Below are 14580 nucleotides of genomic sequence, written 5' to 3'. Positions count from 1 at the left end.
GGGTGCGAATCCAGCTGACCGTACAGTATTTTTTAAAAAAAATGGTTACAGGTTGAAATACTTCAAAAGAAAGTGATCCTGAGACAAACGACTCTTCCCTAAAGAAAGCGCGTCATCTAGTGGCCGCATTGATGTAGATGTAATATGCTTAATTTATTCAAAAACCCATCAGTGCTTCACTAATTTAAAAAAGTGCACGTCCCTACCATTTAATAAACCTTTAAATACCAAGAAACATCTTACTTCTTTTTGATTTCACATGCGAGACGACTGCAATCCACATGCGTTTCTTATTTTTGTTGTTGCCATTCAGGCTGCCGATGTCACATCCAGTGAGTTAGAAAAATCGAAATCAAACGCATTATTTGACACACATGGTCCTTGTATGTTAGATTATGGCTTGTACTATGCACAAAAGCACTGTAGTACATGTTCAAGCTATGAGTCAGACAACACTATTGGTAGGCGATCTTGCATCCTTGATGTCAAAGCATATTACTTATCAAGGAACAGTTTATTAGTTGTGACCTTGGAAAACAACAATGCACAAAACAATCTCACTTCAATGTATATTCATAGATTACATTCCAAGAACATCTCCTAAACAGACCTTGAAAAGAAACTGTTTTTGACAACCAACAAAAAAATAACTGAGTGTTGCATAGTTGTCCCGGTTATTTCCAGGTACTAGATTAAAAAAAACAAACCTACACCTAACTTTGGACTCCAAACAGTCATTCACATTTCAGTCTCAAAATGAAAAAAACAGAGCTCAGACGTGTTGACATTACAAATATTATCTTTGACGGCTAAATGCTAACTTAACACAACCAATTGATATTTACTTTAAAAAGTAGTCACGGTAATTTTGTGTGCTGACATTCATTTATTTTTCAAACAGCACACATATCTTAAGGTAGCCCAAAACATTAGTAATCAATGTTTATAAACAATATATTTAATGTAAAACTTTGCCAGCTGTGATGATTTAACGAGCTTGTTAACAATGAAAATACATTCACACAAACCAAACAAAGGAAACTAATGAACTGATTTATAGGGCAACAGTGAAGAATATTCACTTTTAAAGAATTTAAATTTTAACATTCTTTGCAAATTGCTGCTTTGGGAATTCTTGCCCCTTATCAGAGTCTGTGGGGTAGACCGATGGACTGATCTGTGTAGGCTGGCATGATGCAGTGGGAGGAGTGTTCTCAGAAAGGCGTTGCTTTAAAGTAGTCCTCCAGTGGAATGAGTGATACGCCTCCAATCCAGTCCTGCAGCCAGACCTGGATCAACTCCAGCTTCATGAAGAACCACTTGTGCCCCACTGGCCACTTTGCCATCACGGGATGTCTACAAAACCAAAAGTAGCACATGAACACCGTCAGGGTTGGACACCGCCGACATGTATTCGTACACCAATACATCTTCCATTAGCCGAGTTACCTGGAAAACATGGCTTCCTTTGCAAACCCAAGCTCCTCCGGGGCCACCTCCACCATCTTGCCCGTTAGTGAGAGTCGAGCACATCTTGGATCTTCCGGGTCGTACACCATTTTGCCTTGAAACAACAGAAAGACCAGTGTTAAAATACACACACGGTTCTAGCTTGAAGTTATTTAATTCAGTGAACGATCACCAACCAGGCAACGCTGACAACAAATGGCCCAAAAAGCTGTGTCAGCTAGATAGATGATACTTTATTCATCCACAGGGGGGAATTTGTTTGTAGCAGCAGCAAACAAGGTTACAATATATACACACACACACACACACACACACACACACACAATACATTAAAATAGCAGAGCATTAAATATAATAATAAAATTAATAATAAAGAAAATGAAAGTGAAAAAAATACAACGTATATAAATAAGTGTGTATAAAGTGAAAGTGGTGCAAGGGTTATTGATGTTGTTCAATTTGAGGAGGATCTGGCCAGGAGGTGATTTATTGTACAGTCTTATAGCAGTGGTCAGGAATGTTCTCCTGCATCAGGAATGTTCTCCTGCATCAGGAACGTTCTCCTGCATCTGTCCTTGTGACAGCGGAGCTGAAGCAGTCTGTTGGAGAACGTTCTCCGCTGTCCCTGCAGGAGGTGGTGGAGAGGGTGGTCCGGGTTCTCCAATATGGACAATCATTTCTTCAGTGTCCTCCTCTCCACCACCTGTTCCAGATAGTCTTGTTTGCAGCCAATAATGGAGCCGGCCTTCCTCACCAGTTTAGTGAGTCGGTCTTCTAGTTTAATTATATTGATACGGTTTGAAAAAGAGCGGTGTGAAAGCATTCAACTGACATGATTAAAGTCCTTCAGGGTGAGTCCCCGTTTTATTATCCGCATTGAAGGGCTCCCCTCTTTTAAGTGAGTTAGTTTAAAGACCATTATTATTTAAGTGTTGTGCTTTGTTACATATTCCACAAACTATTTTAGTTTAGACAAACTACCACACACACACCACACTTTGGGGCCAAGTAGTATTTAGGCAGGGAAAACACATCACATATTGCCTATATTCGGGAATAAACTGGGGGTTAATAGGGCCCTGTTGTGATTTTCTTTGCCTCGGGACCCTTCAACAAATTAATCTGGCCACGAGTTCAGGAGAGTACAACGAAAGCTTACCTGCAGAATTCTCCCTCAGCCTCTGAGAATGTGAGCGAAGCGTAGGGGTTACTCTTCAGGTCGGACACAGTGTTGTCCATTGGAGTCACATAGAAATAGATGACTCCGGTGCTGTTGTCCAGCGCTCCATCACTGACTGAGAAGATGTTGCCAAAGGGGAGACCTTTGATCTGTTGGTATTAAAACAGTCAGTGATAAATAAAATATGCACAATTCAAATGGGTAACATTTTAGATAATGCACTCTAAAAAAGGTGACAAGAACTCATTTGACCCAAATAGTGGCGGAAGAAGTACTTGGATCCTTTACTTAGAGATAGAATAAAAGTACAATGTACTGCTATGACTAAAAGTCCCCCATTAAAATCGTTACCAGCAAAATGCACTTAAAGTTAAAGTATATATATATATATATAATATATATAGTATATATATATACTATATATATATATAATAATGAAGCACAGATTAAAAAAAAAAAAGATGAATTAAAGAAAGTTGTGTTTGTAAAAATCAAAGTAACCATAGATACATGTGGTGGAGTAGAAGTATAACGACTGCATGAGGTGTAAATAACCAAGTACTGTAGTAAATGTAACGTTTCCACCACTGGACGTCAGTGTTTTAAATAAATATGTTGCTATAATAACCTAGCTCCCTTGACTGTACTGTGAGCGTCTCACCTGGTCTTGGGTTGAAATGGTGGCCAGGTGGCCCCAGTCACTGTAGTGCGCGATGTATCTGGCGGTCCTGGCGGTCTCCTGGTGCGGTGGGGGGCTGCCGCTGCCGGACTTCTTCACCTTCTCCAGCCGATACGAGAACAAGCGAGAGGAAAGCTGCGCCACGTTCTCGTTCTCCGGCTTCACCCGCAGCTCCCCGGAGCTGTCCTGCTTCCACAGCCCCGCGCCGTCCACCAGCAACGCCGGGGCGACCTCCTCCGACAGGTCGGCGTCCTCCACCGCGTCGTTGGAGGAGACGACCCAGGACACGGAGCTCCTCAGGGTGTAGCTTTGACACAAACACAGGACGTTGGCAAACACTGCCAGGGGGAAGTAACGGGCCCTCATGTCGCGGAGCTCCGACAATCACAGCTGTGCGAGATTAACTGGTTTTTTAAGTAACTGGTTTTGTTTGCGTGCGTGAGGCAGATGTGTCGTCGGAGCGGCCTCTCAGGACCCAAGTCGACTCACTAGGAAATACACATTTCCCTCTCTGTCGCGTTCTTTTTATGGGATGTTGTTAAAGACTAAACACGGATGACTTCGCTGTGAAATGCACCACCTGTTCGGGAGGCTGTGGTTGAGACGCCGAGGACACTTAGCGAGGACCAGAGTGAAGGACAACGTAGGTGGCTGTGTTGATGCCTGTTCAATATACTACTAACTTCAATAAATACTTGACAAAACGCTCTTGTTGTCAGTCTTATATGTATGTCATACTTCGTGATCTGACGTCAAGTCGATTTGAGACCAGTTTCCTCTTCATACAGTGTGTAAATGAAACATGCAGACCGTTGTTTACACCCAGCTCCGCCGCCGCTGTGGGAAACTGTGGTCCGCTCAAATTAACTTGTGACGCAACACTGTGTGCTTTCTCACATCGCTTATGTTTTATATTCTACGGACAAACATCTCCATCATCGTAACGATATTCTACCTGTGCAACACGCGCTGGTCCAGATTAAACAATAAGGACCCACATTGAATAACTACACACAGGAGTTAGCGTAGTCTATAGAAACATGACGGTGGAGCGGAAACGTTGTCCATCTTCATATATTTAATATTGAGCAATATACAAAGTCTGGCCCAATTATCGAGATTCGCAGGCAGGCTGCGAGATGGTCTCCTTGCAAGCTGTTTTACTGGCGTATATGTTCAGATCCAATGATTTATTGCAACTGGCATTTTTCAGGGGCCGTGTTATGCCGCTTCATACACTACTTTACTTAAATAGGACATATGTAGTTGCAGCTTATATCATTATTTTATATTTCCCTTCTCCTGTGATGATGCGTGCAGTGTTGTTGCAGCTCTACTCTTGCTCAGTAGATGGCGCTGTCGGGCTTCTATACATCTACTGTAGACACTTCTTTTTTCCAACCAGAGGTGTCACCAGTTGATGGCTATTAGAAAGAATGCAAGTTTAAGGCATTTCTGCATTGGCTTCACTTTTTATGACCTGGAATGTAAGAGAAACTTTTTTTAAGCCATAGCCGAGCGGGTTTGTCGGTCCGGTCCTTTCTCGTGACTGCCCGTTTGGAATTTCTTTAAATTTGGCCCAAACGTACATCTGGACTTAATGATGAACTGATTTGATGTTGTGGTCCATCAAAAACAAGTTTTTGGGCCATAACTGAAGAATTGAAATGCTAATTATGACGATTTCAAAACTAAATGTCTAAAAGGAAAACAAATATGTTATTTAAAAAAATCATTTTCAGCTAGAACGACAACAAGTTATTGAATATTTTAATTTCGTCATTCAGTATTTTCTCCCTAGCCGTCTTAAAAAAACACACTTGACAATTGAAACAAACTTAACATTATGAATTTATTATTTAACATAAACCTTTAAAAGCAGTGACATGCTGAATCACACACAACATTATTCTCGAAATACCATGTATCTCTTGAAGTGCTTGTGGTGGAGAAGGATTATAATAAACTTGGATATGTTCAATATATATATTCTTTATCTGTCTCTCAATATAATATTAACACTTAACAACTCAATGAATTTCATCGCACAAGCACAACAGCCTCGATATAGCTGCATCCTCTGCATCCTCGTGATGGACTGTCTTCCTCTCAGTCCATGGACTTATCGCTCCAGGCCATCGACTTCCTTTTGGCCAGTTCCATCCAGGACGGCTGGCTGCTGCCAGTCACGGACTGCACCGCCGATGGCATTGTGGGCGACGATGAGGGCGATGAAGATGGCGCCACATTTTTCTGCAGCCATTTGTCCTCCTGGGGTCTTTCTGGATCTTTGGCGGGACTTGGCTCTAAAAGAAAACGAAAAAAAACAAAAACATTTTGTCATGTCGCTGCACATGGAGATATTAAATACTGAATTCTGTAGTTCAACGTTTTCATTAATATGTGTCGGCACACCTGCGAGTTGTACCCCTTGTCGTCCCTCCGGGTTCATGTCTTTACTTTGGGGCTTGGTCTTGACGGAGGCAGTGGATTCATCTGACACCTGCTCCTCTGCGTGAGCTTTCTTCAACTCCATCTGAGAACATCTGTGAGTTAGATCATCTGGCCTGGATAACGTGTCCGTCTAAAAACAATATTAGTTCTAGTGCAATTTTGTATTTCATTAAATTGTCATCAAATCTCATGAAAAGATCAAAAACTAACAAGAAATTCATGCTAATTGTCTGTTTAGCCAAAGCCTGATACTTATTATTAACTTATTCCACCATCAGTGTCCAAAAACACATCAGCCACAATATTCAGTCCCGGGACCCATCGGGTATAATTCTGACAATAGATAGGCATCTGAGGACAAGTGATTATATTTGTGGGTTCTGGTGTAATAACCACCGAACATGCAGGCTAAGTCTTCTTTCTTTCGCGTACTTGCTTAATGCTTAATGTTCGATGACCAACTTGAGATGCGAGAGAGAAGTTGGAGTCGAGAGATATTGTGCATAGCCACATTGCATTTGGGCCAATGGGTTCCACCTCTTTTGCTGTTTACCTTCATTCGACAAATACTCCATGGACGTGACGGGTTAATACGACACAAACTACAAACAGAAGAAGCCAGAACGCCTGTGAATGCAGGAATCTGTTTATAGAGACTATTTGGAGTCAAATGCACTATTTACTTCTACTTGAGTAATGCTGGCTAAAGACGACAGTGCTCGGCTGTTTTAGGAGATTACTGAGCCCTTTTTAAAAACATTAAACTAGGTTGATGACAAAAGTATTGAGAGACATACTATCACACTCCTTTCTTTCTTTTCGTGGAATTTGTTTGACGGTCAGAAAAACATAGAATACCACCAGCCTTATCCTTAACACGGTATGAAAAGACGGTGACAAAGAAAGTACCACAAACCCCCTTGGTTCCGCGTGGAGCGGTCCACTCCGCCCGTTTCTCCAAAAAAGAAGCCTTCTCGCCGACTGACCCGGCCCAAACAGCCCGCCTTCCCGACAGCGACGCGCCCTCGTTTTCCTTGCCGGCGGCTTCTCTTTCTCCTCTTCCCAAGGCAGAAACGCGAGGAGGAGGCGAAGCGTACGGTGCGGTGGAAGCCAAGTTGGTTGATTTGAGCTGGTGGACGGTCTGAAGACCTCGACTGCTCCGGGGGGGTTGCTGCTGGCCCGAGATGAGGTACAACTGTGCAAGAGACTGCGTGGCGCCCGGAGATGAGGTCTCTGCTTGTGTAGAAGAGTGCGAGGGAGACTGGGTCGTCCGTGGATTGGTCGGTACGGCCGGATGAGACGTGGACTGGGAGGCCAACTGGGGCTCGATGGTTAGTTTGAGTGTTTGTGGTTCTCTGGAGGTGCTCAGCTGAAGAGGAGGCGTCTTCTGTTGCGCTGCCATTGGCGACGGTTTGACAGTCTGCGCTTTGACCGCATCAGTCGAAGCCTGATCTGCAGCCTGGGTCGTCCGTGGATTGGTCAGTGCGGCCGGATGAGACGTGGACTGGGAGGCCAACTGGGGCCCGCTGCTTAGTTTGAGTGTTTGTGGTTCTCTGGAGGTGCTCGGCTGAAGAGGAGGCGTCTTCTGTTGCGCTGCCATTGGCGACGGTTTGACAGTCTGCGCTTTGACCGCATCAGTCGAAGCCTGATCTGCAGCCTGGGTCGTCCGTGGATTGGTCAGTGCGGCCGGATGAGACGTGGACTGGGAGGCCAACTGGGGCTCGCTGCTTAGTTTGAGTGTTTGTGGTTCTCTGGAGGTGCTCGGCTGAAGAGGAGGCGTCTTCTGTTGCGCTGCCATTGGCGACGGTTTGACAGTCTGCGCTTTGACCGCATCAGTCGAAGCCTGATCTGCAGCCTGGGTCGTCCGTGGATTGGTCAGTGCGGCCGGATGAGACGTGGACTGGGAGGCCAACTGAGGCTCGCTGCTTAGTTTGAGTGTTTGTGGTTCTCTGGAGGTGCTCAGCTGAAGAGGAGGCGTCTTCTGTTGCGCTGCCATTGGCGACGGTTTGACAGTCTGCGCTTTGACCGCATCAGTCGAAGCCTGATCTGCAGCCTGGGTCGTCCGTGGATTGGTCGGTGCGGCCGGATGAGACGTGGACTGGGAGACCAACTGGGGCTCGCTGGTTAGTTTCAGTGTTTGTGGTTCTCTGGAGGTGCTCGGCTGAAGAGGAGGCGTCTTCTGTTGCGTTGCCATTGGCGGCGGGTTGACAGTCGGAGCCTGATCTGCAGCCTCGGTTGGCGTTGTGCTTTTTTGTAGCTGCACGGGCTGTGGCTGTACTTGTTGTGCTTGCGGTCGAGCCGCTGTCTGCACACCTGTGAGATCTCTGGGAAATCTGCTAGTAAAAAGCTGCTGCAGGCTTCTGGTCTTTTCCATCGCCAAGCTCATCCAGGTCCCCTCGGATGAGGCCGTTTGGGGGGCAGGCTGGGCCTCCTGGGTGGAGGTTTCCACTTCTTTGAGGTTTGAGGAGGTTGTTTCCACTTCTGTTGCCATGGTGGGAGGATTATCGGTAGGTAGCGGGTTATGCTTGACTGGGAGGGAGAAGCCAGACGGGGTTGGATCTAAGGAGTGACACAGTTGACTTAGTAACACTTGACAGCGCTGTTAAAGTTAACCTGAGTGATATTTTAAAGGACAAAGGTCCCCTGTGATCTTATCACTGTAGAGTGATTATGTACTATGTGCAAATTGCAGTGTGCATGTGTGCAATGTTTAACTCTATAGGGATCTGAAACAGGATAGCAGCAGAGTATGGAGTAAGATAAAGATACTTTAAAAGAGATAATATGTCCTCTATATGCTGAACCTACAAATCTGAGACTCACCTTTTGATCCAAGGTCTCCTACTTCCTGTTCTTTTGATTTGTCACATTGCTCCTCGCACACTGGTAGCTTTGCGCTGTGGTGTGAAGGGGAATCGGACCGAAATCTCATCGACAGAGATGTGGAGCGCAGTTTAACACCAAACGCCGTCTTCCCTTCATCGTCCTCGACATCCCGCGCCTCCTCCACCGTCTCCTGGTTGCTCCCCAACTCCTCTACCTTTGTAGCGTCTGTGGTCACATGTTGAGACGGTGTCACTGATTCCACTTGTTTGAGGCTGCCTCTCCTGTCCGATGGTGCTGAGCTTTTATGTGGAGCTCCCTCTGGCCTGAGTCTTCCCACCCCTCTTAGTTCCTCCTTCTCCCTCGTGCTGGAAGAGGGTTTATCCTCCGCTCCCCAGACCGTCTTGTGTCTGGCTTCGATGTGTTCCAGCCCTCCAACACAGCTGCCCGATCGGGGTCTTTCTCCATCCCGGTCTTTGGCAGCGGTGATTGAGAGATGGAAGGACCCGGATCCTGGGGCGGGTCTCCTTTTTCGTCTTTTGCTTTCTGTCTCACTTTGAACCCGCTGTGGATCAGATGAAGACCTGAAGTTGGTGCAGAGCCGGTCGCAGGAGGCGTCAGTCATTCCGGCCTTGTTTAGAGTATTTCTCTTGTCAAGGGACATTGCTTGTATCTCAAAGTCTCTGTTGTCTTTCAGTTCTGACTGTATGAAGGATGAGTGTGGCCGTTCACTCGGCCTGTGGGGCTTAACTCTAAGTACCTGGGAGGGTGCAAAGGGTCCTCTCCCAGGAAGAGCTTGGTCCTGTTGGGGAACAGCTCGGCTGGATGATTTGTGCGCTGCATCCGATGTAATCGGTGCCACCTCTGGGGATTTTGAAGGAAGACGCTGAGATGTAATAGGAATGACATCCCCTCCTTGTTCTGTTTCCGATGTCAGCGCCTCTTGAGGAGTACTCAGCTGCTTTTCTTCTCTCACTGATTCAGGGTGGTTGACGTTGTTTAGGGCGTGTGTGTCAGAATTTTGTTCATTCAAGTGATTCTGTGGGAAAAAAAGAAAGAAGAGAAACAACGTAAGGGAAGTGCATAAAGCGTGTGTTTGTTTGTCTACATGAACAATATGCAAGGCGAAGAAATGTTCATTCACTGCATGGAGTGTCTTCTTGGTGCCGGCCCGCTGGTTTCTGGGCTTGACAGCCAGCCGGTGGCGCGCAGCAGAGGTATCCAGGGAGGGGGTGAACCGGGCAGGATAGCTGAAGTCCAACGGGGTCTCAACCACGGAGGAAGAGGGGTTGGAGGGGACAGAAAGAGGGAGGGATGGAGCCAGGGGCACCGATTGAACAGGTTTGAGGATAGGCGAGAGTGGACGAGACGATGGCTGGGATGGGGTCTGAAAAGAATAGAAAATCATTATGGACATGAATGCCGGTCAAAAAAAATCACATTTTATTATTATATGGAATAAAATACAATCATATTTTATTATATTTCTAAATATTGATTGTAGTTATTTGGACAAAGCTGACCATCTCATCTATGATGCTCATTTCCAGGTTCATGTCAGTATTTTCTACTATGTTTTTAAATGCTTTAATGTTACTTTTTCCTCATACTGAATGTACATGAGAGTGACTGGAAGCTGTGAAGAGCAAAGCATTGAGTCACTCTGGGTGACATGTTCGATCATTATGGTGAACATGGGAAGGATTTCGAGTCAATCCCACTGCTCCTATTAATACTCACAATAATCTGTGTCCCTGACAAATGCACTATTTACTATTCAACAGTGTTTGCTAAAAATCAGTGGACAGCTGTTTAGGGATTACTGTGCCTTTAAAAAAAAGAAACTATTGTATCGGTGACCTACTTTTCTGCAAGATTTGCACCTTAATTAAATGAGCTGGGTCGGGCCGAGTGTCTCAGACAGTGAGGGGAAGTCGGGCAGTATTTAGAGGCATTGGAGCATTGTTGGTTTTGGCATTTTCTTAGGATTTGTTAAATGTTAAATATTGCCAGCCTTATCACTTTGAATTCAATCAAATCCTACTTATCTTGAACCCATAATAATTTAGATAGAACATTTCTACAATTTAGAGGAGTGCCCTTCTTGCATAGTGTTGGCTTTGCATACGTAACTGCAGACACGGAAGAACACAAATCCTCTAAAAGAAACAAACATGGATACATGGACAGTGTGACATTTGGATGGAGTTGAGTCAAACCGGTTGGTGAAAATCAAAGAGGAGAGTCTGATCGATAAATCCACTCAGGATGAACTGAAATCGTCCTAAACTGCGGGTGCACTGATCACATAAGCAGATAACTGAGCATGTGTCACTTTAAGTGGGATAAGAATCACCTTGCTGAGGGCTGCTGGGATCTCGAGGAGGCTGTGGGGAAGACCGCCGTCCTCGGCCCGGCTTCCTGGATCCTCTGCCCGTCTCGCTGGCAGAACCAGAGGCGGCGGCCCCAGATGCATCTTCTGCTGCTGAAGCTTCATCTGCGACACCAAGAGGCACCGGTGATTTTCAAAGAACGAGAGACCCAGTTCCCAACAATATGCCGAGAATAAAAAGGCGTATTACCTGCAGAGCTTTGATTTTGCTGTGGACATTCTCCTGCGATAAGACCCTCGCTGGTTCGGTTTCTGGCAGGACCTGATCAGCCAGAAAGATGCTGTCGGCGGACAATGCCCGTGACACCATCATCCTCTGGGAGCATCTGTGGAGGAACAGAAGATGAGGCGACGGCATGGACTAGATATCGGGAAAACAGAAAAATGGAGCCGTAACGCGAATGGTTTAAAAGATCATGCAAACACTCACCCCAAATCTTCCTGAGATCCGGGTCCCTTTCCTGCAGTGATGTCACTGACCGAGTGGCTGAGCTTGGCGTCTCCCTCTCCACCTCCTCTCTTACTCCTCCCGAAGAGACGGTTTTTCAGAGACTTGAGTTTGGACTTTTTACGTTCTGACAGAGATTGAGATGGAGACAGATCCAGGTGATAGCAGCAACACACACACACACACACACACACACACACACACACACACACACACAAAGACTAGCCTTCTCTTGACCATAACACTAGAATTACGTGACACATCGTCTCACCTGGAATGTCCTCGGTGCTTCCAGGTGTATCTCCCGCATCTCCAGAGAACGACTCCATCTGACCGCTGGAGGTGCAGAACAGACGAGGGCACAGCGTGTAAAGAAGGACGCGGAAAAAAGAGAAGCGACCACGACAACCAAAGGCAGGAAGGCATAATATGTACTTAACGCACTCGTGCGATAGCCTGAAGACGTGACTCAGGGACTCGAGGTTCAAAGGTTTATTGGTATTATCAGGGAAGGTACAAACCGGAGCTGAAGCCACGCGCAGGGGCACGCTGAGGAAACCGTGCCAACAATATTTAATCACGGAGGCTTTTTTTTCACGATGGGAGTCATCAAGAAAGAACACACCGCGTGGGTAACGGAGGAGGTTCCTCAGAAGTATTTAACAGGCTGAAACAAAAGCAGTGCAGGTCAGGCAACACTTTGTCTGACAAACACTCCGGTTGGGTTGATTGATTCAGTGCAAGGTGCTTGTTTCCTTTGGGTTTACAGACTTTATTCTGTGCCCTCGCGGCTCACGTGTTATTTAAGATGTACCAGGGTTGTGTGAATTATACACTTCTCAGCTGTGCTGCTGAGGACCTGTTAAAGAGAGCATGATCGCATACAGTGTGTGTGTGCCTGATAAGACAAGATCTGGCTAGTTATAAACATGCAAAGTCCACACTGCACCTCTCCTACCACGCCGCCTGCTCTCACAATATGAACGCGTTCTATTTCAAAGGACACAAGCGCAGGAATAACCGAGGACACTCCAAAAAAAAAAAAGGGCCGCTTGTGACTTCCACATTTGAACTCGATTTCCACTTGTTTGTGGATTTTCCACAAGAATGAAAGCTTGAGTATTTCATGAATCAGGTTTTTTTCCTTTTTTTCTGTCAAGCAGTGGGTCAAATTATATAGCCCCAACAGGAACACATGATAATCCAGTGGATTATTAACATTGCACAGAGATCCTTGTGAGATTCCACAGCAACCATAATCCACAACGACAGTTTAATCACAAACTTCCCATGCCAGGTATACTGCAGTAGTACCGCTCCATCTCACTGTTTAAACACACATACACACACATTTTTGTGCAAAAAGGAGGACACTTACCCAACGTCTAACAGCAGCGCCTCTGCTTCTCGTCCTCTTCTTCGTCCTCCTCTCGGGGCAGAGTCGTCCTGATGTTTAAAACCTCAGGCTTGCGTCGTCCACATCTGAAGACGGAGGGAGATGCGGAGGGAAGGGAACAAGGGAAGTGGAAGGAAAATGAGAAAACATGCAGGGAGAAAGAGAGCGAGAGGACACTCCATGACAGGGTAATGCACAAAGAAAAAAAAAAGGGACAGAGAATGAGAGAGAGAGAGAGAGAAGGGAGAGAGATACTCTATTACATTAGTGGCACACTGTGGCCCTCTGCGCTAAGCTGCTTATAAATCGCTAACCTGATTTTAGGCCCAGAAATGAGCGTAGAGGGAAAAAATATATATAAAGCTCCAGTTGGAAAGAGGACAAGCACACAGGAACTACGGCTCGTAGGACTGTTTACGCATTACACCCCCGATGGGTCACAAAGGGGAGCCTGTGTGTGTGTGTGTGTGTGTGTGTGTGTGTGTGTGTGAGTGAGTGAGTGAGTGTGTGTGTGTGTGTGTGTGTGTGTGTGAATGCGTTCAAGAAAGTTAAACATTAAAAGATTTTTTTTTTTTAAAACACTAACCATGAATTAGTCACCTCCCATCATGGTGAGATCCAGAGTTAATCCAAATGTACCAGACATTGGAGCTAAAATAATCATTTTTTTTAATTGAATTATTTGCAGGTTTTTTTATGAATACATGAATGTCCGCACATCGCCGGTCACAAGTATTTCTGCATGCATAAAATAGACCTTTGCTGCATCTTTCCACTCTATCTACACTGAACTGTCTAAACTGATAAAGTTTTTTTGGGGGGGGGAGAGCCCGCACCTCCCACATAAGGATAGCAGGATAGCATTCAGAGAGATGGGAGCACTATCTAGGCCACGAGGCTACAATCAGGATGAGGGAAGGAAGCAGGAAGAGGAAAGCAAACCCTTTGTTTGTGGCTGAGCAGCTTCTCTGATGAGGCTCCTCATCACACAAATCCTTATCTCTCCCACCCAAAAATAAACCCAGCCGGCGACATCTGGATTACATGCAACTGACTGTGACGTAAGAGTCTGGGATGTGGTTTTATTTGTTGATTTAATGTTTGGTAATCTACACGTAAAAGGACATATATGGCATCCTTTTTAATGTAATTACAGCTGATGTGCCGTCCCATATGAAAGCTGCACTTTGCTCTGCAGCCTTTTGTCCTCTGCGCTCAAAAACAAAGGTCGCCACGTTTGTTACAGTTATGGCCATCGTGTGGTATCCTGATGGATTATCATTTCTTACCCTCAGAGCCTGCGCATATCGAGATTAAGGCCGATAGATAATCCGATCACGGCTCCGTTTGGACTCATGCGGGTTTCCATCCATTCAAACAAGCAGTTTCCTATTAACATTTAATGAGGGAGATCTTTTTTGCCATGATTTTCTTTTTTTAAATGGGGGAAATATTTGCCATTAAACTAAATACAATTGGACTTAATACGAGTGCTGACCAATATTTGAAACCCCAACCAATACATCCAATTACCTTTCTCTTTCAAGTATACAAAGCATGATATTATACCATTTTTTATTAATTTGGATTTTAAATAACAACCATTAACTATTAATAAATAGCAGGATGCCAGTCCATACATGTTACATGTCAAAATTAAAAATATACATTTCAAACCCGTTATCTGCCAACTATCTAATGGCAGTTTTAACCCTGTAGTGATCATAGAGTTCCTCTC

General features: G+C 45.3%; 2 protein-coding genes across 2 annotated transcripts; both read right to left on the bottom strand.

Annotated features, from left to right (window-relative positions):
- Nucleotides 1-462: 462 nt before the first annotated feature.
- creg2 (cellular repressor of E1A-stimulated genes 2) lies at nucleotides 463-3994 on the bottom strand. The gene is made up of 4 exons (XM_034562474.1): nucleotides 3312-3994; nucleotides 2629-2799; nucleotides 1450-1562; nucleotides 463-1356 (listed from the first exon to the last, which is right to left on the bottom strand). The coding sequence occupies exons 1-4, from the start codon at nucleotides 3693-3695 to the stop codon at nucleotides 1215-1217; spliced, it is 810 nt and encodes a 269-aa protein (XP_034418365.1). The 5' UTR covers nucleotides 3696-3994; the 3' UTR covers nucleotides 463-1214.
- Nucleotides 3995-5240: 1246 nt separating this feature from the next.
- Nucleotides 5241-12879, bottom strand: cracdla (cracd like a). The gene is made up of 10 exons (XM_034561810.1): nucleotides 12825-12879; nucleotides 11718-11782; nucleotides 11429-11573; nucleotides 11189-11324; nucleotides 10963-11103; nucleotides 9751-9993; nucleotides 8607-9645; nucleotides 6700-8342; nucleotides 5745-5865; nucleotides 5241-5635 (listed from the first exon to the last, which is right to left on the bottom strand). Exons 2-10 carry the CDS (start codon nucleotides 11773-11775, stop codon nucleotides 5439-5441), a joined length of 3723 nt encoding a protein of 1240 aa, XP_034417701.1. The 5' UTR covers nucleotides 11776-11782; nucleotides 12825-12879; the 3' UTR covers nucleotides 5241-5438.
- Nucleotides 12880-14580: the final 1701 nt, after the last annotated feature.

This window comes from Cyclopterus lumpus, chromosome 21 (genome assembly GCF_009769545.1).
Source record: "Cyclopterus lumpus isolate fCycLum1 chromosome 21, fCycLum1.pri, whole genome shotgun sequence".
NCBI classification, from domain to species: domain Eukaryota; kingdom Metazoa; phylum Chordata; class Actinopteri; order Perciformes; family Cyclopteridae; genus Cyclopterus; species Cyclopterus lumpus.
The sequence above is the reverse complement of the archived record's forward strand: the minus strand, read 5'-3'. Positions and strand labels throughout refer to the sequence as shown.

Bases quoted from the DNA above. Each gene is read 5' to 3' on its own strand.
- creg2 (XM_034562474.1), bottom strand. From the start codon at position 3,695: ATGAGGGCCCGTTACTTCCCCCTGGCAGTGTTTGCCAACGTCCTGTGT. The intron at 1,563-2,628 runs TAAGCTTTCGTT...TTGTTTCAAGGC, and splicing joins CTGAGGGAGAATTCTGCAGG to AAAATGGTGTACGACCCGGA. The intron at 1,357-1,449 runs GTAACTCGGCTA...TTGGTTTTGTAG, and splicing joins AAGGAAGCCATGTTTTCCAG to ACATCCCGTGATGGCAAAGT.
- cracdla (XM_034561810.1), bottom strand. From the start codon at position 11,775: ATGGAGTCGTTCTCTGGAGATGCGGGAGATACACCTGGAAGCACCGAG. The intron at 9,646-9,750 runs GTGAATGAACAT...TTTTTCCCACAG, and splicing joins CCAAGAAGACACTCCATGCA to AATCACTTGAATGAACAAAA. The intron at 5,636-5,744 runs GTGTGCCGACAC...GTTTTCTTTTAG, and splicing joins ACAAGGGGTACAACTCGCAG to AGCCAAGTCCCGCCAAAGAT.